General features: G+C 41.3%; 2 protein-coding genes and 1 pseudogene across 11 annotated transcripts in view; 2 read left to right on the top strand and 1 right to left on the bottom strand.

Moving 5' to 3' along the window:
• ZNF638 (zinc finger protein 638) overlaps window positions 1-6,112 on the top strand; it is a 130,228-nt gene extending 124,116 nt beyond the window's left edge. For 2 of the 3 annotated variants that reach the window (XM_027620753.1, XM_027620754.1), the window contains exons 25-28: window positions 175-294; window positions 3,286-3,387; window positions 4,038-4,156; window positions 5,740-6,112. In XM_027620753.1, the coding sequence (XP_027476554.1) occupies window positions 175-294; window positions 3,286-3,387; window positions 4,038-4,156; window positions 5,740-5,805 (407 nt within the window). In that variant the 3' untranslated portion in view covers window positions 5,806-6,112. The remainder of the gene's footprint in view (window positions 1-174; window positions 295-3,285; window positions 3,388-4,037; window positions 4,157-5,739) is intronic. The other variant, XM_027620752.1, reaches the window with a different exon arrangement.
• Window positions 6,113-14,338: 8,226 nt separating this feature from the next.
• LOC113938421 lies at window positions 14,339-14,874 on the bottom strand (annotated as a pseudogene).
• Window positions 14,875-26,580: 11,706 nt separating this feature from the next.
• DYSF (dysferlin) overlaps window positions 26,581-27,786 on the top strand; it is a 206,020-nt gene continuing 204,814 nt past the window's right edge. For 7 of the 8 annotated variants that reach the window (XM_027621378.2, XM_027621374.2, XM_027621376.2 and 4 more), the window contains exon 1: window positions 27,004-27,091. In XM_027621378.2, coding sequence (XP_027477179.2) covers window positions 27,004-27,091 — 88 coding nt within the window. Of the gene's footprint in view, window positions 26,789-26,862; window positions 27,092-27,786 lie in introns of those variants that run through there. The other variant, XM_027621360.2, reaches the window with a different exon arrangement.

Below are 27,786 nucleotides of genomic sequence, written 5' to 3'. Positions count from 1 at the left end.
GACTGCCTCCCAGTTTTTCCTCAGATTTAGGATTTAGAAAAATTTGTGAAGGTGCCATTTCACTTTTAAGTAATACTTTGATTGTATTAGAGTAATAGGTTTAGTTCACTTTAGGGGAAATCAAAATAACTTCTGAACTAAGAATGGAATGCTATTACTATAGCAATAAATTAGACTTTCTCTTTAAAGCTAAAACGCCAACCAAGAGAGTTAGAATTGGGAAAACACCACCATCGGAAAAAGCTGTTGCGACAGACCCAATGAAAGGTGAAGAGGCCTTCCAAATTAGTGAAGGTAAAGCAGGGTTGATGGAAGTGGGGAGGAGAGTAGAGAGTAACACAACACAAGGTAGTGGTTGAAGTTCAAAGGTCTACCATCTAAGAAGAAAAGTAGAAAAACAGTGAAGTATAGTGGGGGTGGGGGAAACAATCTTATCTGGATAAAGATTTTGGTCTTTGTAATTTAGAGATAATGGAACATAATGGAATGGAATAACAGAATAATAGGCAATCCCTTTTGTGATAGAATGTGATAATAGAACATGACAAATTTGTGGAAATGATACACGGGAAAGATTATTCTGACCATGTTGCAGCATCAAGTAGAAATCATTGCTTAACCAGCTGTTATTTGTGGACCCAGATCCCTTGCTTTATGGAGGCTGCTATGCAGCCAGCCAGTGAATGAAACAAGATGTCTTAACATTGATAAAATTTATGTTGAAACCAATATGGACCAGTGTCTAGTAAGGGACAGTACTTTAGTCCCTCAGCAGATATTTGTCATTGTGTCCATTATATTCATAGCAAAATTAATAAAAGGGTAGGAAAAACACACAGTTCCAGATCTCAAGTTAATTGATTCAGAGAGTTAAAGGGGAAAATCAAACTAGGATGACTTAAATAGCACTACAAAGGGTCTTTTGTACATTCTCTTTGATGCACCCTCCTTGCCCTCTTGCTTTTCTGTCCTGTCTTCGAGAAGGAGAAACTACCAGCTGTGATTCATTCCAAGTTCATTGAATCTGATTTCAGCTGGGCCCTCAGTGCTGCCGCACCATCTATTATAGACCTTCTTTCTTTCCCATTTCCTAACCAGGTGTAATGTAAGTCTTTTCCCCCTTTGTATCATATACTGCTTTACCCAGCTCATTCCTCCCTAGATAACCTTGCTTTTATTTCCATTTACCAGAGCAAATACAGCATCTCCACTCTCTGCCAGCTTGTGTTTTATCTTCCTTGGTACCACACATACAAAATATTTTGGTCAAGTCTTTCCCGTTAAAAAAACCATGCCCTTATTAACCTTGGGATCCTTCTGGCTCCCACGTTTCTTTTTCCTTTCAGGGCAAAGTATCTGGAAGGAATCACCTGTTTTCAACTTCTTCATCTCAATGAACTGAATGTATTTTGGCTTCTTTCTTAACCACCTTCCTGAAATTTTTTTTTCTCACCTTCTGAAATTTATGTTGATAAAGAGACCCCCACTGGATTGTTGTCAAACTTGATTTATTAAGGTTTTTTTCTTCCTAATTCAGTCTTACTTGACGTCTCTGAATTATGTGTTTCTTGATCATGTGTTCTTTCTTGAAGATGTCTCCCATGGCCAAGTGGGTACTTTCCTTCTTTGTCTCTTCTTCTCCCTAACCTCTCCTTGATACCAAGCCATAGGTAGTGGTTTAGTAATCTAGATTACTTCAATAAATCTGATTAGCTCCTAGCATGATTTCATGAGGGTATTTTACCCCAGGATTTCTGTTTGCAGCTACCAGCTTTCTTAGAACTGCCTCATCTCAACTGAAAAATAGAGACAAGTGGACTTATTTACTGCTTATATAACAGTTTATTTCTGTTAATGGACAATATGTTTGACAGAAGGATCTAGCTGAAGAAAAAGTAATTTTCTAAACAATTTTAAATGTAAAATATTTGTTCTAATCTATTTAAATAATTATTTTTTAAAGAAAGATTTTTTTTTTTTTAAAGATTTTATTCATTTGACAGAGAGACACAGCGAGAGAGGGAACACAAGCAGGGGGAGTGGGAGAGGGAGAAGCAGGCTTCCCACTGAGCAGGGAGCCCGACCTGGGGCTCGATCCCAGGACTGACTTGAGCCGAAGGCAGACGCTTAACGCCTGAGACGCTTAACACCCAGGTCCCCCCTATTTAAATAATTATTATATGATTATATATAATATGTATTTATTATTACAACATAAACATCCCTTTGGAGTAGCAGGAGCAAATATGTTTAAGAAGGTTTATTAGTTATTCTGATAAGGGAATAAACTTTTGTAGGAAGAGACTAGAGGGTGTTTTAATCAGGTCAAGAAAAGGGAGATAGCCTTTTTTTAATCAACTCTTTAGGACTTGATGACCAGTAAAACACAAGGAATAAGAGAGGAGTAAATAATGATTTCATGGTTCCTGTCCATCCCCTCAGATTTGTTGAAGAGTGGCCCAGTTGCATGGAGAGAGCACTGAACTTGAAGTCACACAAACTTTGGTTCTAGCCTCTGTCGCTTAAAAGCCTTGTAGTCTTGGGCATACCAGTTTCTTAGTTTTGATTTTGGTTTGTTGTCTTGGTTTTGCTTTCTCCATCTATGAAGAAATAAGCATAATGAACATTTGACCTGCCTATCTCACATGAGATAAAAGCTAAATGAAGTGTATATATGTGAAAGGGACTTGTCAGTTACCATGTAATAGCAAGGTATTATAGCTCCTGAGGGTAACCAGGATTGCTTGGAACCAGTTTCTGTTCTTGTCTTCCCCAGGATCATATTATGCAGAGTCTGCCAACACTGAATGTTTCTCACATGTTATTTACTTTCCTGGACTTGAACATTTGTGATGTCACTTGTGATTCTGTTTGGCAGGGGTCTCTGTCAGTTTAGGCTCAGTTTTTCTTAAGTGGGAGGGCCTCAGTGCAGGGCATGAGAATTATTTTCTGCCCACGTCCTTTCCTCCTCAGTCCACACTCTTTCCTACCCAGCCCTTTACATACACTTTTGACAGTAATTACAGAACTTGAACTTCTTCCATTACTCTTGAAATGCTTTCGAGACCAATATATAAATAAAATATGCTATTAGCTTTAGTCCATTTATTCCTAACATCCAAGAATCTTGGAAGAGTGGTCCAGTAGGATTAGCCAAGGAAGGTTTACTTAGAGAGATGAGCCATAAATTAAACTTTGTAGGTAGCGATTATCTGATGTTAGCTTTACAGGCTGTAAATCTATTTTGAATAATTTCTTTTCCTTGAAAAATTATAATGATTTTAGTTGATGAGGAATCTGGATTAAAGGATTCAGAACCAGAACGAAAACGTAAGAAGATTGAGGACTCTTCTTTAGGGAAATCAGTGGTACCTGATGTCCCTGAAGGTAAAGTAAACATGGCATTTTTCCTTAATCATATGAAATAAAAATTCAGTACAATAGTAAGTGTTCTGTTGTTTAGATGACCTGGCAAGGATTTTTTTTTTTCTTTTCTCATTCTTAAAAGTCTGGGATAAGTCTTTTCTTTTATTCCTGGTACTTTCTTTGCTCCTGTGGTAAGAACTTAAGTTATACTTGCCCAGGCAGAAATTTCAGTAAACATTCTGAAAAGCTTAGCTAGCAAACTGTTTGTGGCCAGCTAAAATGAGCTAAAGGAGCACCCTATCTGTTTACTCAGCATATTCCTCAGGCAGTTGCCCTTCGTTCTGCCTCTTTTTTATTCTTTTATTTTAATGGGATTCCAAAGGCATTCATTTCAAAAACACCATTAGATTCTTTTCCAAATGAATTGCTATTCTGAAGAAATTTCGTGGTATCCTAGAGGCACTGGAATATTACAGAATTTGTTAAAAAATAAAGCCCTCAGTCCTGTGATTAGAGGCTTAATTGCTCTTGATCCCTAGATACATAGCAGTATATAGCGTGCTTGTATGTAAGTGTGTACTATGATTAGCATGTTTGTCATGTTTAGATAAGTTGGTTAATACAACTGTAGATACTAATTTTCCTCCTTTCTCCCCCCTTTCTTCCTGTAGATTTAGACTTTCTTGTCCCGAAGGCTGGATTCTTCTGTCCAATTTGTTCCCTCTTCTACTCAGGTGAAAAAGCAATGACAAATCACTGCAAGAGTACACGTCATAAGCAAAATACAGAGGTAAATTTTTTTTCTTAACACCTCATAAAATTCTTCAGGTGGTATTATAATTAAACTACTTAAGTGTTCACCCAGAATGTATATTCTTCCCTTCGGGAGAACTTTTGAAGATGGGTGCCAGTTTATTCCTCTACAATTCAGAAGTACCGTCTTCACTCTACCTTGCCAGGAACTTCTAGTCTTTATTCCTTTTCCTCTCGCAGCATCCCCAGGGTAGATTCTACAGACCACTACAGTCCCATGTAACTTTCCCTTAAAGTGTGGGACACCATGAATTCTGAGGCCTCTTGCAACGTCGGACACATAGCATATTAAAATTTGTGAATTACCTAGTCAGAGAATATGCTTAACTTTATTTAAGCCATTTCCTAAACTGATTTAATGACAACCCCTCACCCCCCCCTTTAAGTTGTACTCTAAGGAAGTGCTACTTTAAAGAATCATCATTAGCCGTAGTTGAAGTGGTGGTTCTGATTCCTTCTGAACGTTTCAGAGTTGTTTTATATATCTTCTAAATTGAATTTGTGGCACCAACACTCAACTGACATTGATTGAGTTGTTATTTGCTGGAAGCTTATTTAACACCCCCCCCCCCCCCGCCATCAACATTATGAGGTAGATGCTATCATTCCAATTTTATTTTTTTATTATTTATTTATTTATTTTAATCATTCCAATTTTAAAGGTGAGGAAAACAGGCTTAGAGTATCTAAACCCAAGTATGTAATCCCAAGATCACGCACGTAGCTGGTTAGTAGCGGACCTGGGATTTTCACCCAGCTCTGTTGTATTCTAGCCTCAGACCCTTAACCGTTATGCTCTGCTCTCAACTTTGTGTCATTTTGCCATCAGATTTTCCACTGGCTTTGTATTGCATTTGGGATAATACCCAACCTTCTTCTTGTAGGTCTATAAAGCCCTACATGATCTGATTCCTTTCTGTTTCTCAGGCCTCACTGTCTGTTATTGCTCACTATGTTTCAGTTTTTCTGGTGCTCTCAGTTTTTTTTTTTTTTCCCATACATGTAAAAGGCCCCTTTGCTGCTTTTGCACCTTAATATCTCTGTTCCTTTGCCCCCTCCCAGTCCCACTTGGATAGCTGCCTCTTCCCCACTTTTAGCTAAGTCTGGACTCATCAGTTTCCCAGAAAGGCTTTTGCTTAAGAAAGACCTAGCTAAAAGTGCAAAACTCCCTCCCACCCTTAAGAAGGGTCAACCACAGTCACTTACCTCATTGTATTTCTTTCCTTTATAGTGCTTACCAGCACCAAAATTTGTCTTATTTATTTGTTCTTTTATTGTTTCTCTTGCCCCACTAGAGTGTAAACTCCATGAGGTAAAGGGCCTTCCCTGTCCTGTTGATCACTGAATCCCCAAGCACCGAGCATAATGCCTGGTATAGCATAAATATGAGATGACTGGTGAATGGAAGGAAAGAATGTTAATGTAAGGCACTGTGTTTCTAATCTTTATTTTGTAGGATCAGGCTCTTTTAAATTGTAAATTCAGTGGACTATATTAGATACGTTTTCATACACAGCAGAGCAACACCTAATGTTTTATATTGCAAATTGCTTTTAACAGAAGTTCATGGCCAAGCAAAGAAAGGAAAAGGAGCTGAATGAGGCTGAAGAAAGAAGTTCTAGGTGATTGGGGGAAAGGGGAAAGACTTCATTAGAAATTCGTTTAGGGTCCAGTTGATTTGTGTTTTTTTGTTATCACTTAATTTGTAATTTTTGTTTCAGAAGCAAATATTCATGTTGTACAAATTTCTGATTGCCCTTGATGTGGAAAGACTGGTGGGAAAAGTATGATGGGTTTGATTTTTATATCAAATCATCAGGCATGGAGAAATATCTTTTAGAAGTGTTAAAATAAATGTTCCTACTGTATATTTAAAATACCGGCTTGTGTTTGTGGCTGATTTATTAAAGATTTGCTTGCCTCTGATTTTAGACAGGAGCCTCCTGTGACTTGGGATGTTTAGGGATTCTTCATGTATTACTTGAAGTCATAGCAGAGCAGGGTTTCAGTTTGCTTCAACCCTTAGTATACAGGTCAAAGATTTCTTAAAACTCCTAATATTTCTGGATAAAATTAATTATGTATAATTGACCCAGGTTGGTTTGAGTAAAACTACTTGATGTTTTCAGTGTGTTAGGAAGATCTTTTTTCCTGCTCATGGTAACATCTGGTTTCTGCCACGACCCATTTGAGGTAGCTTCTAGCAAGTCATTTAGTATTAGCTTGAAAAACTACAAAGACAGAGCAGCCTTTACTTCCTATGGACCCCTGCAGTTGCTTTTAAGCCATTTAAATATTACTTACATTGTTTGTAAAAAGTTGTAAAGGTGTAAAAAAACAATTCAGTGGCTTGTTGGGTGCAGGACACAGCCCTGTACTGTAAATTTTTAGATTAGACGTGCTTCAGACGTAGGCCTGCTGACTTTGAATTGCTTTATTATCAGATTTGTCAGCTTTTCCAAGATGAAAGTGTATATATACCAGTTAATAAGAGAGAGTGAATGGAAGGAAATGAAAAACTACTACTTTCTTAGATTTCTTACTCCTGTCACAGCACATTACCTTACAGTGAGCAGGAGTGGAGTGAAGAACAAAAAGCAGCAACTTTCTTGTTGCCCACCAAACTCATTACACACTCAGTTCGGGCTTAGCTACAGCCTGAGCAAAATGACAAACTGCTACATGCCATAGACTAAGGAGTGGGGTGGGTGGGGAGGGGGGTGGCTTATGAATGCCAAGAGTCTATTGTAATTAAAACATAGGTGAGGGGCTCCTGGGTGGCACAGTTGGTTATGTATCCGGCTCTTGGTTTTGGCTCAGATTGCACCCTTAAGACTGTCTCTCTGCCCGCCCTCACCCCCTTCCCCTGCTCTCTTGTGCGTGCTCTCTCAAATAAATAAATCTTAAAAAAAAAAAAAAAATCCCTGATAGGGGAATGTGGTAATGAGAGAGAAGAGCTATTAAAAGTTGGAGAATAAGGTGCCATTAAGGTAAAGCAGCATAGTCAGACTAAGTAAGAATCTTAATTTTTTAAGGAATCTTTTCCTTAGCGGGGGAAGCTTTTAAAACCAGAGACCATATGAGCTTTAATCTTGTCTGGACCAGCCTTGGAATTTAATCTTAAAAATTTAAGTGTGAGGGGCACCTGGGTGGCTCAATTGGTTAAGTGTCTGCCTTCGGCTCAGGTCATGATCTTGGCGGGGATCCAGCCCTGCGTAGGGCTCCCTACTCGGTGGGGAGTCTGCTTCTCCCTCTCCCTCTGCCCCTCCCCCCAACTCATGCTCTCGCTCTCTCAAATAAATTTTTTAAAAATTAAAAAAAAATTGGAAACTCTTATTTCTTCCAAATTAGTTATGTGGAAATTGGGATTCTATATTAGAATAAAAGGAACTGCTAAAGCCTAAAAGTTGGTAGGGGTGATTTTTGTTTTAGTGACAGGTGTTGATGGTTAGCTATACGTATTAAATAATGTTCCTCTATGGAGGATTGGGAATTTTTATCCTAAGGCTCCAAATACAAATAGACTCTTTGCATATAATTTTAGAATTGTACACTTTTTTCAGAAAACCTTGAAATACCTCCCTCCTTTATTCATGCTACACATAACTGGTTGGTTAAGGGTGTAACAGTTTTTAAAGTTTCTATTTCATCATCTAGACACCAAAGCAATAAAAGATTGCATTCAACACCACCTCTAATAAAAGGTTTTAGATTTTACTACCCTTTCTGGCACAGAATGCTATGAAAATTGGCTGTCTCTCCAAAACTCCTTTTGAATTCTTAAAAAACAAACCAGGTTTTAAAAACCTTAAATTTTTATTTTAATACTCGGTTGTGGAAAATATCAAGTATATTGAAGAGAATAGGATAACTTACCCATATATGCTAATTATGTAGTTCCAACAGTTATCCCCTCAAAGCCAAATATATGTATGTCCACCCTTAACTTCTCTTGTATTTTAAAGGAAATCTCAGCATGCCATTTTACCCGTACACATTTCATTATGCGTTTCTAAAAGATAAGGATTCTTTTTTTTTTTTTTTTGATAAGATTTTATTTATATGACGGGGAGAAAGAGTGAGAGCAGGAACACAAGCAGGGGGAGTGGGAGAGTGAGAAGCAGGCTTTCTGCTGAGCAGGGAGCCTGATGCGGGGCTTGATCCCAGGACCCTGGGATCATGACCCAAGATGAAGGCAGACGCTTAACAATTGAGCCACCCAGGCACCCCGATAAGGATTCTTTTAATGTAATAACATGATTAAAAATATTTATTTAAATCCAGTTCAGATTTTCTAATGTTTCATAAGTGATTTTTATTTTGTTTTGCTGAAGAGATTTGAATAAAGTCATATATTGACTAGTCTGATAGGTTTTTAAAATTATTTTTAATGTAAGGATGATGTTCTCAGAATTCAGATAAAGAAATGAGATATTTGGTTCTGCAAAGCCATGCTGCTCAAAAATGTGGTCTTGGAATCTAATGCTGATCCACAAAGTATGCAACTTTATGTTGACTTAAGTACAGAAATTGAGTGTCTAGAAACCTTATTTCAGTTTGACAGTGACTTTTTATTTGTTAGATATGCTAATTTAAAAATGGGGTTTTAAGTTTCTGCACTTATTTTTATTTTACAAAATAATAATCTGTGATGGATTGGAAATTGGGGAAAAGAAAGGAAAACTAAGCTGATTGATCACATAGTTTGAGAAGCACTGCTGAAAGCGTTCCTCACAGTTTAGATTTGTTCATTGCAACCCCATAGTATAATTTTAGCATATTCCTCTGTCCTCTGATATCTTTTGAATTTGTAGTTGAATATGGAAATGTGATCAGAATTTGGTTCTTTTTCTTTTTGTTAAGACTGCTTTAGGGGCACCTGGCTGGCTCAGTCGTTAAGCGTCTGCCTTCTGCCTTCGGCTCAGGTCATAATCTCAGGGTCCTGGGATGGAGCCCTGCATTGGGCTCCCTGCTCAGCGGGAAGCCTTCTTCCCCCCTCCCCCACTTCCCCTGCTTGTGTTCCTTCTCTCACTTTGTCTCTCCCTGTCAAATAAATAAATAAAATCTTAAAAAAAGAAAAAGACTGCTTTAGATGGTGATGTGGTCTTCTTGATCAGCAGGCACAAAGTATCATAGTTTTCTTTGGGATTTTAGTAGAAGTTGATGCTTAAAGGTTAGATGTATATTTATTCATTGGGGGTTGCAAAATGGTGATATTTTAATTTGAACATTTCTCCTTGTATAAGCTGGAACACTTCCTGAAAAGAGAAACTTCTCTCATCTGCTCTTTGGTTACTCAGTGTGGTATCCTTTATTTAAGAAAGGCTTAAGTATTTGATGCTTTTCCTTTACTTACTATTTTTTCAAAATGAGTTTTGGCACCCACGGAGTATGGTAAATTCTTTTTATTTAGGTATTAACTTGAACTCATGAATTTTAACATTGGATATTGCAAACCTTTACAGTAGTAGCCTTATTGATGCTCACATTGTCATATTTTCGGCCTTTTTCATATGACTGCTCATTCTTTTTGACATGACACTACTAATTTTCATGGGTTCTTTGTTCTCTACATACAGAGATTTTGCAGGCTCATCTTGTACACTTTCTGCCTTAGACCTGAAGTCAGCCATTTCTTTAAGGAACAGTGGCTCCTTAGGATGGTCATTGCTTCAGTTTTGGTTGTTGCTTTTCAGTGCACAGCACTGAAATGTGTTTTGTTTTTATGATAAAGTGCATTATTATCATACACTTCTGGTTCAAATTTGGGACTTTCAGGTTTTTATCTCTTCTATCTTAAATCTCTCAAGGACATCAGCTTGATGGGTTCAACTATCAAAATTGCTTATCTATATCTCACTTTACATATATAAAAAAATACTAAGACCACAACCAACAATGTGATTATTAAAAAACAGTTTAAAATACTTTTTTAGCGGGGCGTCTGGGTGGCTCAGTCGTTAAGTGTTTGCCTTCAGCTCAGGTCATGATCCCAGGGTCCTGGGATTGAGCCTCGCATCAGGCTCCCTGCTCAGTGGGGAGCCTGCTTCTCCCTCTCCCACTCCCCTGCTTGTGTTCCCTCTCTTGCTGTGTCTCTCTCTGTCAAATTAATAAAATCTTAAAAAAAAAAAAATACTTTTTTAGCTTTGCTTTTTGTCCGTAGGGTATATCCTAGTAAGGATATATATTTAAATCCCAGAACTTTCAAGTCACTTGGAATAGTTCTTTTTTTTATGTTAATCACCATACATTACATCATTAGTTTTTGATGTAGTGTTCCATGATTCATTGTTTGCGTTTATAACACCCAGTGCTCCATGCAGAACGTGCCCTCTTTAATACCCATCACCAGGCTAACCCATCCCCCCAACCCCCTCCCCACTTGGAATAGTTCTTTAGTAGGAATGCTACCTTGTAGATTACCTTTGAGGTTCATGTGTTTAATTTTATCTTTGATTTTTAAGGGTTACATTTTTTAATTTATGTTACAAAAAGCATTTTACATGGTTCTAAAGTCACACTTGTAAAAACATGGTATATTCAAAGAAGTGTAGCTCCTCTCTTACTCCATCCTGTTGCCCCCCCCCCCAATGTAAGTAACTGTTCCTTGTTAATTTTATAATATATTTTTTATATACGTAGCCAGGTTCACATCTACGGGATAACCAGTTTTCAATACCTGTGTCTTTATAATGATTGTTAATCTGTAAGGAGAACCAGTGACAACAAGAATAGGGTCGAAGGCAGAGGAGAACCAGAAAATATCTGAATTCTCTGTAAATCTAGAAGGAAATTTGCCAGATGCTGAACCTTTTAATCTACAGGGCATAAAACTGATGGTGATAAATTACAGTAAGTTCCATGAGCTGAAGGGGAAGTATACCTTTTCATAAAACTTTAGGATCTTTTTTTTTTTAAGGGGTAGTTTCTGTAAGACGACTTCTAAAGATTTAAAAAGGTGGGGAGAAGGGTAACATCTTGTATGCCACAGTCCACGAGAAAGAGGAGAGTAAGGTGCTATGTTTGACTCCCTACTGCTTTATCCTACTTTGACATCTATAAACCTTCATCAGCAAAACATTACAGGCTTATGAGGTAGGTGCTGAACTTAAAAAGTGTGTATGAATGTATGTATATGTATATAAACCATATTCCTGTCCTCTTCAAGGGCTTACATGAGAACATGACCATAAAAAGTTGCTTGACAATTTTGCCTATGCTAAATGCTTGCTGAGTGATACAGATATCAGGAGTAACATATGGAGAAGTAAAATAAATGACAATTGGGATTAAAGACTAAGATGGAATTACACCGTTGTAAGTTTTTACATTATTTCTAAAGTGGTGTAATACTAACTCAAGAGAGACTGTAATTAGTTAAGGTTCTTTACCACTTGAAAAATGAAAATGGATTACTAAGGATTAGTCTAACCCAAAAAAAGGAAAGGGAGAGTAAAGGATTGAAGAGACATAGAAAACTAACAAAGATGGTAGACTTGTGCCCAACCATATCAGTAATTTTGTTAAATGTCAACAGACTATATTTCCAATTAAGTTTTAGTGTCGGATACTTTAGGCCTGAACTGGAATTAATTGGTTAGCACATCCTCTCTTGAGCAGCATCTTTGCATTCTGTTTGGGCCCTAAACCTTGGAGGTGAAGGATTTGCTTTTCTTAAACTGAAGTCTCTTACAGAAAAAGTTATATAACCTGTGAGAAAACAACTCTAGTTACTGTAGGCATGCAAATAATTTTGTGAAGAAAAAAATTCACACTTAATGTAAGTTGAGCTCATTTCCCAAATTAGACACTGGAACTGGAGTTAGGGGTGAAAAGAAGGTTGGTAGAGTGTGTGCTTTCAATTCTCATAACCTAGGAGTAAGTAAAAATGTGAATCCTATTTGTGTGCCAGACAGTGTCCTTCATGTTTTAGTAGCATTCTCAATCCGCAAAATAATTCTAGGAAATAGGGGTGCCTGGGTGGCTTGGTTGGTTGGGTGTCTGGCTCTTGGTTTTGGCTCACATCATGATTTTGTGGTCATGGATCAGGCTCCATGTTGGGCTCTGCACTGGGTGCAGAGTCTGCTTCAGATTGTTGCTCCCTCTCCCTCCCTCCCTCTCTTAAATGAATAAATAAAATCTTTAAAAATAATAAATCTAGGAAATAGATGCTGTGATAATTACCATTTTATTTACAAGGAAGCAAGCTCAAAGAGATGGTTACTTGTTCGGGGCCACACAGCTAGCAAGCAATAGAATTGGGGCTGGAAACCAGTGCATCTCACCCCAGATCCATGCTCATTCCCCCCCTGGGTCCCCCCCCCCCCCAGCATTCTGGACATCTGGTCAGGCCTCTTGGGGTCACAGGGAAGAGAAGTTTATAGATAAACATAGCAGTGTAGCTGAATTGGCAGAACTGGGGGTCAGAGAGGGAGGAAAGATGGCCTTCCTTGAATGTGTGTGGAGTACTTCGTTTCAGTTACCTGCAAAGGTATTAGCAGATAAGGTGGAAAACCCTAGTAGCTCACTGGTAGAAGTGGTCTCCAGTCTCCGATGGGGTGGCATATTTTATCACTAATATTGTTCAGAATTGCCAATAGCAAGTGGCAAGGATAAAAAGTAGATGTAGTCAAGTTTTATTTTTAACTTCTCTACGGACTGCATCCCTTAACTTGCTTTCATGGAATAGACTACCCATTTCCCTGCCTTTAGTATACCCCTGCCAGTGGGGCAACCTTCCCCTAGAGACGGCAGCTTTGCTGCAGCTGGGATGTCTCCTTTAGCTGTGTAGAACAGCTGGAGCCTTCTGAGCCTATCCTGACTTACCAGGAAAGGCTTCTGGGTGGCCAGGAGGGGCACTTGTAGTTCTCTGGTGCCTTTTTGTAAAGACTGGCCAGAGGCTTGGGTGGGAATGTAAGGCACCACCTCTCACAAGGCTTATTTGCAGCGAGCATGGCCCCATGGCCCCGGGTTTGTGTAGGCTTCTGAGTTGATCTTAGTCCTGTAGTAAGGATTGGAGAAATGATGCCTGGTCTCATACAGTGACCCATAGGGATTGGCCGGAAGCTGCACTTGTGTTACTTGCCCTCCGATGGCCTTGGAATCTAGAACTTCCTCATTTTCAGTCCTCCAACTCTTCTAGACCTGTTGGCCACCACCTCCTTGAGGCAACCCCTTGTATTGAGTTGCCCCAGCCAAGGGGTCAAGAGACTTCAGGGAGGTTGCAAAGGTGATACTCTAACTTTGGCACTGAGGTACAGTTACTCCACACTTACAGAAATGGCCCCATTTTTTGCTCTCAGCTGTTGGGTCTTAATTTAGTGCCACCCAGCCAGGTTTTCCTAGTTCAAGAGTAATCCCATCTACCTTGCCAAGGTGATTTTCCAGTTTGAGCCAGTGAGGCCAATGAGAAGTTTGCCCAAGAAAACTTTGGGGGGCCTCCCCCCCTTTGAGGGGCCTCCTTTGTAGAAACCCAGCAGCAGCCATATTACTAATTTTCGGTAGCCTTGAGTACTGGCTGCCATCCTTGAACCATATGGGTCTACAGGCTTTGGAAGAGATACATGCTGCAGCCAGTAAAGTGGAGAGACAGTATATACCTGGGCCCCGGATGACATCCTTAACAGTACTGGATCTACCAACATAGAAGCCACCCTGCCTTGAGATTTCCGACCTGAGAGCTGATCTGCTTTCTTTTTTTTTTTTGAGCAGGAGCAGCTATCATTTATTGAGATCAAGCACTATGAGCTGGACATGGTAGCAAGTAGTTTGCACAAACCTACGTGTACTCTTGCCAGAGAGGGCTCAAAGGCGAAGATTTCATGTAACCAGAAAGTGCTCATAATATGTTTATTCTTTAACTTATAAACAACATTTACTTGTCCTTCAAAAGTTAATTATAACTGGCAACAACAGCTTTTCTCAGGTACTTCTCTCCTGTCCAAGAGAGGGCAAGAATTTAGCCCTTGATTAAGCCACCGCCCCACCAGCATACACACAAGGGGAAGTGGGGATGACCTTAACTAGTAATAACATTCCACTGTTACATGATTGTACAAAACTTCCAAGCTGGCTGTTCTTGCAGAAGCTCTCTTCTGAAGGACAGAACAACAGCTCACGGCTTTATATTCACATGTTTGGAACAATGCTCCTGTTTCATTCATAAGATACTCTGAGGCTCCTGCAGCACTAAGCCACCTTCTGTCATGGCACTCTGCAGTCGTGTCATAGGGGCTGAGGCTGCCTCCCAAGGAGTGGATTGGTAGACCATGATGTTGATTCCTGCCTCAAAGCATCGCTCAGCCAGCACCCGTCCTATAGTCTTACGGGCCACCACCACATTTTTGGTGCTGTAAAGGTGCTTTTTAATAGCCCATTCCTGAGTGGATGCTGAAACCACAACCTGGCCACTGCAATGCTCAGCAAAGGCTTCTACATGATGCTGAGTCCTCCTAACTCACAACCTGTGCCACAACTCACGGCAGGGCCACGCTCGCCCCCAACTCTGCTCTTTCCTGACCACACCTGAGCCCCCAGATTGCGGGGGTTCTGGTTGGTGAGCTCTGGGGTGCATTTCCCACAGGGTTCACTTAAGGCTTCACAGCTGGCTTGGAACTGGTTGAGAGTGCTGCGACCCCACCCCCCGGGGTTCCTGCAAACTGACAGCCACTCCCAGAACCCCGACTGGAGCGCCATCACTGAGGGATCGTTGGCAAAGCCTCGGAAAAACCTTGCCTCCTTTTCTCATTGGAGTCCCAGCTGCTTGCCAGCCGCAGCCATGTTAACTCAAGGAAAAGCCTTTTCCTTAATTTTTTTTTTAAGATTTTATTTATTTGAGAGAGAACATGAGTGGGGATGGGGGGGCAGAGGGAGAGGGAGAAGCAGACTCCTCACTAAGCAGGGAGCCTTTATGCGGGACTTGATCCCAGGACCCCAGGACCATGACTTGAGCCAAAGGCAGATGCTTAACTGATTGAGCCATCCAGGCACCTCTCCTTAATGTTTTTAAGTCAGTTTCATCAGGGTTTTTCTTGAACTCATACAGCTTTGGATGTTGAGTTAGGGAGTTTGAACTTTGAACTTTATTCCATTGTCAAAATTTGCAGAAGTTTTTGAGATGAAATCCCGTTTAGTAAAGTCACACTTACAGATGCTGCCATCCACTTCAGTGCTGATGGAACAGAACAGGTTAATTTCCAGTTTATGTATAATGTGATATTGCTGCTTTTCTTATTCATTTGTGGCCAATGTCTGATAGGCTCCTGCCCTTGTTAATCTTCCCAACCATGCTCCAAACATCCTCACACAGAATGCCTGTGTCTTGCTGCAGGGATATTGCTAATCTGCTTCCTCTGCACTCCCACCTGATTGCTTAGGACCTCCACACTGACTAGGGTTTCCATGCATTTTAGTCTGTTTTGTTGCAGTTTTCTCAGCAGTAGAACCTTGGTGCTGGGGGGAACTTCAGAGGTTACCGAGGCCAGTCCTTAAATGTTTGAAGATTCTCCATGACATTCCCACCACTGGCTGTCCACTGAAGGGAGTAGTTCCAGGTCTTGGGGGTTTCTTCTGTGGCCAGTTCCATTTTTAGATAATTTTAGTTATTAAAGTTCTCTCCCTAAAATTCAGGTCTTAAAAACCTAGAGGTAATCCAAGAGAAAAGTTAAGAGCTCAGGGTCCTTCTGGTTAGAAACTCAGATATTTTGTTTGTCCCACCAGATTCACTTTCCACCCTTTTCCATCCTGCTCTCTGCCCCAGGAGGCTAACCCATGTGGACCCCATCACTTCTCATTGGATTTGAACAATTGAGCCAGAGCAGTATATGGAGCAGAGGAAGTGAGGTCAAGGTTTCTCCTGGTTCCCTGCAGAATCACCTCACTCTGGCTTTGATCCTCAACCAAAGATCAGTGTTTATATCAAGGTTGCATTTCTTTATAAGACTCTCCTTCTGGGTTCCAGAAACTAATAACTACTGTTTCTAGTCCTTGTGTGCTGAACCACTGGTTGTCATTCTCCTATAGTCTGCCCACACCTTTATAAGTAGTCCCTTTATTAAAATTAAGTATTCCTCAATTTACCTATCAGTGTGCTATCTATTTCTTATTGGGACCCAGACTGTTAGAGTAATTGGTACTGTGAGTGTCTCTAGGAAACTGACCTTTGAAACTGGGCTAACACTAATTTAAAAAGGGGGTGGGGACTGACTATATTAATATCTGATAAACTTCAAAGCAAAGTATGTTACTAGAGACAATAAGGGACAATACATGATGATAAAGGGATCAATCCACCAAGAAGATAAAGCAGTCTTAAAGGTGTATGCATCAAACCAGAAAGCTTCAAAATACATGAAGCAAAATCTGATAGAGCTAAAAGGAGAAATAGACAAATCCAGTTATAGGTGGGGACTTCAAATCCCCACTCTCACGAACTGGTTGATAGAGCTGCTAGAGAAAATCAGCAAGGATATAGAAGAACTGAACAACATAATCAAATCTAGGATCAGACTGACATTTATAGAATAGCAAGCAATAGAATATACGTTCTTATCAAGTTTTACACATGGAACATACATGACTATAGACCACAATCTGGGCTATTTAATAACAAATATTGACACATTTAAAAGAATTGCGATCATACAGAACATGTTTTCTGGGCATAATGGAATCAAGCTGGAAATCAACAGAATGACAATAGGAAAATCACCAAACATTTGGAAAGTAAACAGCACACTTACAAATAATCCATGAGTAAAAGAAGTCTCATATATATAGAAATGAATGAAAATGAAAACATTAAAATCTTTGAGATACAGCTAATAAAGTACTGAGGAAAATTTATAGCACTAGGTGCTTACATTATAAAGAAATAAAATAAGTTCATAGCTCAGGAAACAAAAAAGTAAAATAAGCCCAAAGCAATTAAAAAGAAATGATAAAGAGCAAAAATCAATGAAATTGAAAAGAGTAAAATGAGGGGGAAATTATACATAATTAAAAACAAAACATTGATAAACCTCTAGCAAGATTAACAAAAAGAAGACACAAAACTACTAATATCAGGAATGCAGCTATCACAACAGATCCTGTAGCTATTAAAGGAATACTATGAACAACTGTGCTCAAGTTTGACAACTTTGAAAAAATGGACAAATTTCTTGAAAATCACAAACAATTAAAACTAAGCCAAGATGAAGTAGAGAACCTGAATAATCCTAATATGGAATTTGTAACAAAACAGTCTCTTCCGGAAAATAAAAGAATACTTCACAACTCATTTTATGAATAATTTATTCCAGATGTGCAAGGCTGGTTCAATATTGGAAATTTAATCAGTGTAATCCACCATATCAGGCTAAAGAAGGAAAAAACTGTATGATATCAATTGATTCAACACCTAATGATGGTAAAAACTTTAAGTACACCAAAAATAGAGGGGAACTTCCTCAATCTCATAAAGAGGATTTACAAAAAACAAAACAAAACAAAAAAAACTATAGCTAGTATATATGTTGAAAGACCAAATGCTTTCCCTCTGAGATTGGGAACAATAAAAGGATGTCCATTCTCACCGCTACTATTCAACATAGTACTTCATGTTCTAGCACCCGAGAGGAAAAGAAGGCACACAATTGGAAAGTAGAAATAAAACTTATTTGGAGATGACATAATTGTCTACATAGAAAACTCCAAGGAATCTATAACAGAACTCCTAGAACTAACAAATGAGCTCAGTAAGATATAAGATCAACATAAAAGTTAATTGTACTTTCTGTATACTGACAACAAACAAAACCCCAAAATTATAAAAATGCAATACCATTTACAATTGCTCCAAAGAATATCAGGTATAAATGTACAAATACATGTATAGGATTTAGGTAATGAAAATTAAAAAATATTGATGAAAGAAATTAAGGGAGACCTAAATAAGTGGAGAGATTTATTATGTTCATAGACTGAAAAATTCAACATTGTAAAGATGTTAATTCTCCACTAAATTGTTCTATAGGTTTTATGCAATCCTATCAAAATTTCAGCAGTATTTTTGTAGACATAGACAAGCTTATTCTAAAGTTTATATGGGAAGGAAAAAGCCCTAGACTAGTGAAAACAACTTTGAAAAAGAAGAATAAAGTCAGAGGAGTCAGTTTCCAATGTTAGGGCTTACTATATAGGTATAGTAATCAAGAAAATGTGATATTAGCAGGAGGAGACATAGATGAATGGAACAAACCTGAAAATAGATCCACACAAATATACCCAATTAATTATTTACAAAGAAGCAAAGGCAATTCAATAGGAGTAACCTTTTCAATAAATGGTACTGGAGCACCATCAGCAGAACATTCATCAGAAAAAATGAACCTCAAGCTAAACTTTACACATATTAAAAACTCAAAAGGGATCATGGATTTAAATGTAAAACTTATGTAAAACGTAAAATTATAAAACTTTTAGAAAAGAGCATCAGGAACAATCTTAAAAATCTAGCACTTGGCAAAACTTCTTGGACTTGACACCAAAAGCACAATCCACAAGAGGAAAAAATGGATTAAATGCATTTCATCAAAGTGAAAACTTGTTCTGCAAAAGACCTAGTTAAAAGGATGGAAGGACAAATTATAGACTGGCAGAATATATTTACAAATCACCTACCCAACAAAGGCCTTATTCCTAGAATGCATAAAGAAGTCTCAAAAATTTTTAAAAAATCCAATTAGAAAATCGGCAGAAGACCTAAAACATTTCTTTAAAGAGGACATACAGATCACAAACACATGAAAAGATGTTTAACATCATTAGCTGTTGGAGAAATGCAAATTAAAATCACAATGAGATATCATTACACAACTATCAGAATGGATAAAATGAAAAATAGTGATAACACCAAATGCTGACAAGGGTGCAGAGAAACTGAGTTACTCAAATGTTGCTGATGGGAATGTAAAATGGCACAACCACTTTAGGAAACTGGTTGACAGATTCTTTCAAAAGTAAAAATGGACTTAACCCTATGACCCGACACTTGCACTCGGACATTTATCCCAGAGAAATGAAGACTGATTTTTAAACAAGAATTGTACATGAATATTCATAGCAGCTTTATTTATAGTAGTCCCAAACTGGAAACTATCCAAATATCCTTCAATGGGTGAATGGTTAAACAAACTGTGGTACATACATACTATGAAATACTACTCAGCAATAAAAAAGAAACTACTAATTCACACAATAATTTAGATGAAACTTGAAGAAATTATGCTAAGCAAAAAAAAAAGCCTATCAAAAAGATATGCGTGCCGCATGATTCCATTTATGTAACAGTCATGAAATAACAGTTACAAAGATGGAGAACCAATTAGTTATTGACAGGGATTGAGAATGGGAGAGAGGATGGGTGTAGGTATAAACGGGTTAACAGGAAGGAGTCTTGTGATAGCATGGCTGAGTATCTTGATCACGGTGTTGGTTAAGCAAGGCTACACAACAACATTACATAGTGTGTATACATTCATAAATGAAGGTACAGATCACTGGTGAAACTTTAAAAGCTTTATAGGTTATACCAATGCTATTTGTTGATTTTGATATAGTTTTATAGTTGTTTAAAATACTAACATGGGGGAATTAAGGGAAGGGTGTACAGGACTTCCCTATACATTCTTTGCAACTTCCTGTGGATCTGTAACTATTTCAAAATCAATAGTTTTAAAAATTAGATTCTGGGGTTGCATATGAATTTTGGGGTCCCTTCTTTCTCAGTTCATCTCCTGAGAGATGGAATTGTCCCTAAAATAAGACATTACCAGATGCGTATCTGAGTTAGTGTAACTTCCCCAAATATTCGGAGAGTGGAAGTCTCTCCCTTAGCACCTCAGCTTGTCCTTGCACTAGAATCATCATCTCTATTAATCATGTTCTCCCCTCTCCTTTAATCCTCACCTAGAGCCTTTCTTGCATGAATGTTGGTGAGGATTTCCATGCAGGGGTACATCTTCTTGATCTGCAGGACTCTCTCTCGCCTTCTGGTATTTAGGCTTCTTTGAACTAAGAGTATCTTACATGCCTTTGTTGGGTTTATGTAAGTACCTCTACTGTTAAGACCTCAAATGCTTCTGCTGTGGTCTGAATGTTTGTGCCCCCCAAATTCATATGTTGAAATCCTAACCCTTAAAGGTTAGGGATTGGTAGGAGGGGCCTTTGGGAAGTGCTTAAATCATGCATGTGAAACCCTCATGAATGGGATTAATGCCTAAAAAGAGGCCCCAGGGAGATGCCTAGCCCTCTGCCTCTATGTGAAGATACAATGAGAAGTCTGCAACCTGGAAAAGAGTCCTCCCCTGACCATGCTGGCACCCTGCTCTCTACTTCTGGCCTCCAGCATTGTGAGAAATACGTTTCTGTTGTTTATAAACCATCCAGTCTATGGTATTTTGTTATAGCAGCCCAAATGGACTAAGAGAGCTTACATTTTTATAGATGTCTGAGGCCATAAATATTGACTTCATTTCCAAAGTTTTTTTTTAAGATCTTATCTTTAAGTAATCTCTACGCCCAATGTAGGACTCAAACTTACAACCCTGGCCTCAAGAGCCAAGTGCTCTATCAACTGAGCCAGCCAGGCGCCCCACATTTCTAAAGTTTTAATCTTATGAAATACTAGTTACACATTCCAATAATAATAAGAGCTAACATTTATTGAATGTTCACTATGCACCAGGCAATGCAAAGCACTGTATTAGAATTCTCCAGAGAAACAGAGCCAATAATATATATAAAGAGATTTTGTATATTAATATATAAAGAAATTTATTATGAAGGATTGGCTCCTGTGGTTTTGGTGGCTGAGAAGTCCCATGATATGCTGTCTATAAGCTGGAGGCCCAGAAAAGCCGGTGGTGTAGTATGGGTCCCAACCCAAAGGCCTGAGAACTAGGGGAGCCAATGGTGTAAGTCCCAGACCAAGTCAAAGGTGGGAGACCAGGAGGGCCAGCCGATGTCTGAGGACAGAAAAAGGTGGATGTCCCAGCTCAGGTAGAGAGCCCTTCCTTTGCCTTTCTTCTATTCAGTCTATTCAGGCCCTTACTGGATTGGATGATGTCCCCCCACATTTGTGGGGACGATCTTTTCTCAGTGTACTGATTCAAATGCTAATGTCTTACGGGAACAGCCTCAACAGACACAACCAGAAATAATGGTTTACCAGCTATCCCGGCATCCCTCAGCCCAGTCAAGCTGACACATAAAATTAACCATCACAAGCACTTATCCCATGAGGCAGATATTAGCGTTCCCATGTTATAGATAAAGAAACCAAGGTTCAGGAAAGTAAGGTAACTTGCCTAAGAGCATCAGTTAGTAAGGAGAGCTAATATTTGAGTCCAGGTAGTCTGACCCCAGAGTCATCCTTTGACTCTGCTGCCATTGTTCTTTTTCTTGTCCTCCTGGTTTTGCAGTTTTTAGCTGCATATTATCTCCCTCACCTACCTCCTCTTCCCAATGCTCTCTTTTTCCACTTAAAGCCAATCTCCAAACATAGGCTTCTCAGTGCTTGTGAAAATCTGGATTCGAGAGGGCATTCTTCTGGCATTTTAGGTTATGATCCAAAGAGCCAAAGCCTTTTCTTTGATCCTACCCAGGTCAGTGGTTCCAGGGCTTTGGTCTGCAAAAGAGTAAGTGGAGAGCTTTTAAAAGCCCAAATCCTTGGCCATTTGCAGAGCTTTTGACGCAATAGATCTAGGAGTACAGAGGGACCCAGGTGTCTCCATTTTTTACAAGAAGATTCTGATACGGGAGACCTTCAGAGTGACCACACTTGAAACAGCGACAAGTCAGATACTCACTTCTCTTGGTGTCCTTTCTTTCCCCAAAGTCCCAACCTTCAGCCAAGGAAGAAACACTGAGAATGCAACCAGTTTGTTGCCCTCTTAACTCCTAGGAGTGTTCTTTAGGCCTTGTGGTGCATCTCTCCATGAATGAATAGGAATTCTTTGTCGTGGAGCTTCAGAAATGGCTAATCTCTGCCCTGAGACACACAGCACGGGCCCTTCGCACTTGCTCCCCCTCATCTGCATCAGCTCTGCGTGTGCCCTCATTCTGCACCTTAGCAGGGAACCAGCCATCACCAGCACCTGACTCTTCCCCCTGCTGGGGCCTGGAACAAGTTTCTTCACATTTGCTGAGGCTGGTGCATCCTGGGATGTTGTGGCCTCTTCCACAAGAGGAGATAACCTCACTCTAGAAAAAGTTTAATTCCTATTCCATCCCACAACCGCTTCCTCAGAAGCTCTCTCTGTCTCTCCTTCCCTCACCCTTTCCCTCCCTCCCTCTATCCCAGTGTGTGTGTGTGTGTGTGTGTGTGTGTGTGTGTGTGTGTGTGTGTGTGTGTGTATGTGTGTGTGTGTGTGTAGGCTTTCTTTCATCCAGTCTAGAGACTCCTCACCCTCTGAAGTAAATTCAAAAGGAGGGCTGTGCACACAGATGGACCTACTCACGCAGTCCCAGAGCTGTGTTCTGTACACTTCAGCAGACAAGCTGCTTTCTACTCCCTGCCCGAGGGGAGAGCTTTCAGGGGGAATTTCAGACCAGATGAACCCTACCATTCTTTCTGAATACACTCCTTTCAGGCTAGACCAGCACCCACGCCTGAATGGATAATAATAGTTTCTATTTATCGAGTGTTTACTAAGTGTTTATTATGGGAGATTCTCAGGAAGGTCCCTCTCATGGGAGATTGAAACGCTCTGAAACTACCATGAGTTTTTCTTCTCAGATAAAATGACCAGAGTGTGACCAGGGTCTGTGGTTCTCAGGGAGCTTTGCAAAGATCTGAGTGGCAGAGAACATAGAAATCATGTACATTTTCCAAATTACCTCTTTGGTTAAAAATCTGCTTTTTTTCGTTCCATTTTCTACTGGGAAAGAATATCAAACTTGCTCCTTGGTTTCTCAAGGAGGGTGGGGGATTGACCTTCCTTTATTTGCCCCAAAACAATAAGCAGTGGAAGTGCTCTGAATGCCTGTCCTTTTCAACAATGATTGGATTGCCTTGTCAGAAGCTCCACGTACTCATGTCCGGTGGCTGCTGCTCTTACCAGTTGTCACAACTGTGGTGGTTTCAACAGCAAATTTATTCTTTCATAGTTCTAGGGGCCAGAAGTCCAAGTTCAAGCTCTGTCTTTTTTTCCCAGCTGCAGATTTTTCTCCACTTTTCCATGCATGTGGCTTCTTCTGAGACTCCAGTTTTATTCAGCTTGATTCCAGCCGCACATAGAGGCTAGCATCTCTCAGTCTCAATTACAAATTCTTGGGAAGAGATCATCCGATCAGTTCAGCGTTGAATCAGGTGTCTTTCTCTTTGCCAGGGGATGGTCTCAAAGAATGTGGCTCTTTGAAATACAGAAGATACCGCAAACATGTCCTACACATTGAAAAATAAAGTTGAGGTGCGTTCTTACTAGGAATTTCTTTCTGTACAGACTGGCCTGTACATGACAAGTTTGAAGAGAGGGGTGGCTGGCTGGCTCAGTCAGTAAAGCATTCAAGTCTTGATCTCAGGGTCACGAGTTTGAGCCCCACGCTGGGGGGAGAGTTTACTTAAAAAGTTTGAAGAGAACCTGCTGCATGAATAAATAATGTAGAGAAGTTGCAAGGGAGATGTTTAACCCATAAAGAAAACTGGTTCTGGTCAAATCACTTTAGTCACACCATATTTGCAAGCAGCTAGGTGCTTCTGAGATCCAATTTTAGCTCTGCCTTAGAGCAGCTTCATGTTACTTTCTACATCTGAATAGAGCCAAACTGTACTTCTTTAAAAATAGATCCTAATTTGGGCTTTCCCTATATCAACAGGGCCTCTTGCCCTTCTTCCCAATGAAATTAAATTTTATTCCCTACTTAGTACCCTTCTCTAAAACCTGAATCTGGCAAATTCCTGCCACATGCAAGGCACCCTATAAATAAATGTTGGTTAAAGGAATGAATGAACGAGTCAATTACTTCATCCAAGCCAAGGTTTTTTTTCTCCAGCAACATATAACGGCCAAGGTTAGCAGCAAGAAATCTGATCTACTCCACTTGCTTTACTTCCTCCTACTTCCTCCCAGCTTCGCTTTAATTCTTTCCAACCCCACTTTCTCCACCTTGGGCCAAGTCACCATCATCTCTCACCTTGACCCTCTGCTGAAGCTTCTAACTGATCTCTTTGCCTTCAGTCTGGCCCCTTGCACTTTGTTCTCCAAAAAAACAATCAGAGGGTGCTTTTGAAAAGTAAATCAGATCCTATCATTCCTCTGGACTTCCGCAGGCCCTGTGTGGTTCTCTCAGCCTCACCTTCTCCATGCCTCCCCACCCCCCACCCCCTGCTCTCCAGTCGCAGTAATCTTTCTCCCCACCCTCTTGCCCCCTCCCCAGGGCCTTGACCAAGAGCATCCCTTACTGCTCTCTAGAACACCCTTTTCCTCTTCCCTGACCTCAGTCTTGTCCAGTGAACTCCTAATTGGCCTTCAGATCTCATCCCAGATAGCTCTCATTGTCCCTAGGATTACATGAGGGCCCCATTTTCTGTCCTATTTTGCACTAACAGATTTGTAGTAGTGTATGATTGGCTTGATTATTTCATAAGTGTCAGTTGCCTCCACTACGGCGGAAAGAAACTCTTTGAAGAGAGAGAGGGAGAAGTAGGCTCCCAGGGAGCCCGATGCGGGGCTCAATCCCAGGACCCTGGGATCATGACCTGAGCAGAAGGCAGACGCTTAACCTACTGAGCCACCCAAGTGTCCCAAGTGTCTCAGACTGGGTGTCTTAATAGAAATTTATTTTCTCACAGTTCTAGAGGCTAGAAATCCAAGATCAAGTTATTGATTGGCAAATTTGGTTTCTTCTGAGGCCTTTCTCCTTGGCTTTCAGAGGGCCACCTTCTCACCGGGTGCTCGTGTGGTCTCTCCTCTGTGTGCATACATCCCTGGTGTCTCTGCGTCCAGATTTCCTCTTGTCAGATTGGATTAGAACTCACCCACAGTCTTGTTTTATTTTTTTTTAAGATTTTATTTATTTGAGAGAGAGAATGAGAGAGAGAGAGAGAGCATGAGGGGGGAGGGTCAGAGGGAGAAGCAGACTCCCTGCTGAACAGGGAGCCCAATGCGGGACTCGATCCCGGGACTTCAGGATCATGACCTGAGCCGAAGGCAGTCACTTAACCAACTGAGCCACCCAGGCGCCCCTAGAACCCACCCACAGTCTTGTTTTAACTTAATCACCTCTGTAAAGGCCCTAACTCCAAATACAGTCACATTCCTAACTGGGGGGTTAGGTCATATGGATTAACGTATGGGTTTTCAACTTACGGATTTGGGGGGATGGGACACAATTCAGCCCATAACAGGAACCAAGCCACTTCTGCTCATCATTGTGTCCCCATCACCCAGGACAGTATTGGCATGTTGTAGGACTTGATACATGCCTGTTAAATGAACAACTGGGAGTCTTGTTCCCACCTAGTTTGGGCTATGGGACAAAATAGCTTCCTATTCTGGCCGTGGGTGTGTGTGCTACCTCCATGCGTTGCTGGGGAAGAAGTTTGGCTGATGACTGCACACCCATCCAAGTTGCCCTCTTTAGAAGGTGAGTCACCCAACTTCTGGGAGTGTGGATCTATACAGCTCCCAGAAAGCAATTTAGCAATAGGTACTAGGACCTAAAAAAAGGCATGTCCTGCAACTTTATCATTCCAAGGCTGAGAATCCAACCTAAGGAACTAGCAGAAGGGGCCCAAGATGGGCCTATATCCCAGTTTTTATATAAAAAAGTATGTCTCACTATTATAATAGTGATGTTTAATAATGGGAAAAAGCTTGGTAAGTCTAGTACATTCATATGATACAAAATGATGTAGTTATTGAAAAATTTATAATGATGCAAGAAAATATTACATAAAAACGCAGGACTCAGAACTGCATATACTTTGATCTCAGAAATGTGATAAATAGTGTAATTTACACACACAGACACACACTCAGAGGAAAAAGCCTGGATTGGTAAATATCCAAATGTTAATACTATTTTTTTTCAGACTGAGATTTCTTTCCTTTATGCTTTTTGTGTTAAAAGTAACAGGTACTGCTTTTACAGCAGAAAAAAGGGGGACAGAGTTTTTAAGGCAGCCAGACGAGGCCGGTCAATGAGATTCCTTAGCTCCGGGCTTCTCGGGAAAGCGCGGTCCGTGCGCCCGCCCCCCACCTGGTCCTCAGAGCAGCCGGCAGACGCCTGACTCCGACCGAGAGTGCTCGAATCCTCGCGGCGGGAGGAGGTGACCGGCTTGGCGAGGCACGCGGCCGGGGTGGGTGGAAGGTCGGGGGAGGGACTGAGCCTTTCTCCTGTCGGGAGCGAGATCTGGACTGCGCTGGGCGTCCGGAGCCCTGGGCCAACCCCCCGCCATCGCGGCCGCCGCCCGGTCCGGCGTTCGCCGGCCAGGTGCAAAACGCCTTGTCATTGGGAGAGTCTGCGGCCGGAGCATTGAATTACAGCTCAGCCGAGCCCGGGTAGGGCGGCGGGGGTGGAAGATGAGCAGAAGCCCCTGTGTTCTGAGCGCCTGCTGACACGCTGGGTAAACGCGGCTGGGGCGGGGACCGAGTGCAGCCCACTGGAGCAGCCCGGGGCTGGCCTGTTTCTCTTCAACAGCAGAAGATCTGAGCCAGGAGCCAGTGATCCCAGCCGGCTTCCCTCGTCCAGCCTTCTCCATTGAGGAGACTCGCTCCTCCCCGACCTTCCCTAGCCCTCTCCGCGCGCCCTGGGCGCACGGGGCCCTAACTCGTGCCAGTCATGCTGAGGGTCTTCATCCTCTATGCCGAGAATGTCCACACCCCGGACACCGACATCAGCGATGCCTACTGCTCTGCGGTGTTTGCAGGTAGGAGGGGCCGGCATCTCCGCAGGGCGGGGAGGGTGCGGGTCGGAGAAGGGGACTCCTGGACCTCCACACACAGAGCTCCGGGGTGGGAGAGAAGAGACTCCACGACCCGGGCCAGACTGACTTTGGGTGTCGCAGAGACCCGCATACTCGGAAAGGGACGACCCAGAGGGAAACAGGCAAGGAGAGAGGTGGCTGAACTGCACTGCTCTGGGGCCTGGAAGCTGAGTCCAGGTTGGAGCTATGGGCGGGGAGGCCGGGGCCAGCATCTCTCCTCTCACTCTTCTGGACCTCTTAAAAGAGGTCTTTCCACACTGTACTGCAGGCATCCCGGAGGGCTGGGTCTCAGGCCTATGTATAGCCCAGCTCTCTCCCCGGGCCTGGGCCTGGCGGCTCTCCTAGGCCCCAGCTCTCTATCACACGCTGGGTTGGCAGGCCCCCGCCACTGGGGGCAGAGGCGCCGAGGTCCTACTCCTGCTTTGGGCACAGGATGGAAGAAATTTAGTAGCTGGCACAGCTGACACCAGCACCAACCTCCAGGAACGTTCCCCCTCTCCTCTCCCCTCCCCTCCCCACCAGAGGGAACTTGTAGGGGAGTGGTATCTGGGAAGTGCTATCTTCATCATCCTCGAACAAAGGAGCCTGCTCCCCTATCCGATTGGGACCTCCCACAGTACAGTTTTCCTATGGTCATG

The sequence above is a fragment of the Zalophus californianus genome, chromosome 8, assembly GCF_009762305.2.
Source record: "Zalophus californianus isolate mZalCal1 chromosome 8, mZalCal1.pri.v2, whole genome shotgun sequence".
NCBI lineage: Eukaryota > Metazoa > Chordata > Mammalia > Carnivora > Otariidae > Zalophus > Zalophus californianus.
This window is presented reverse-complemented; position numbering and strand designations above follow the sequence as displayed.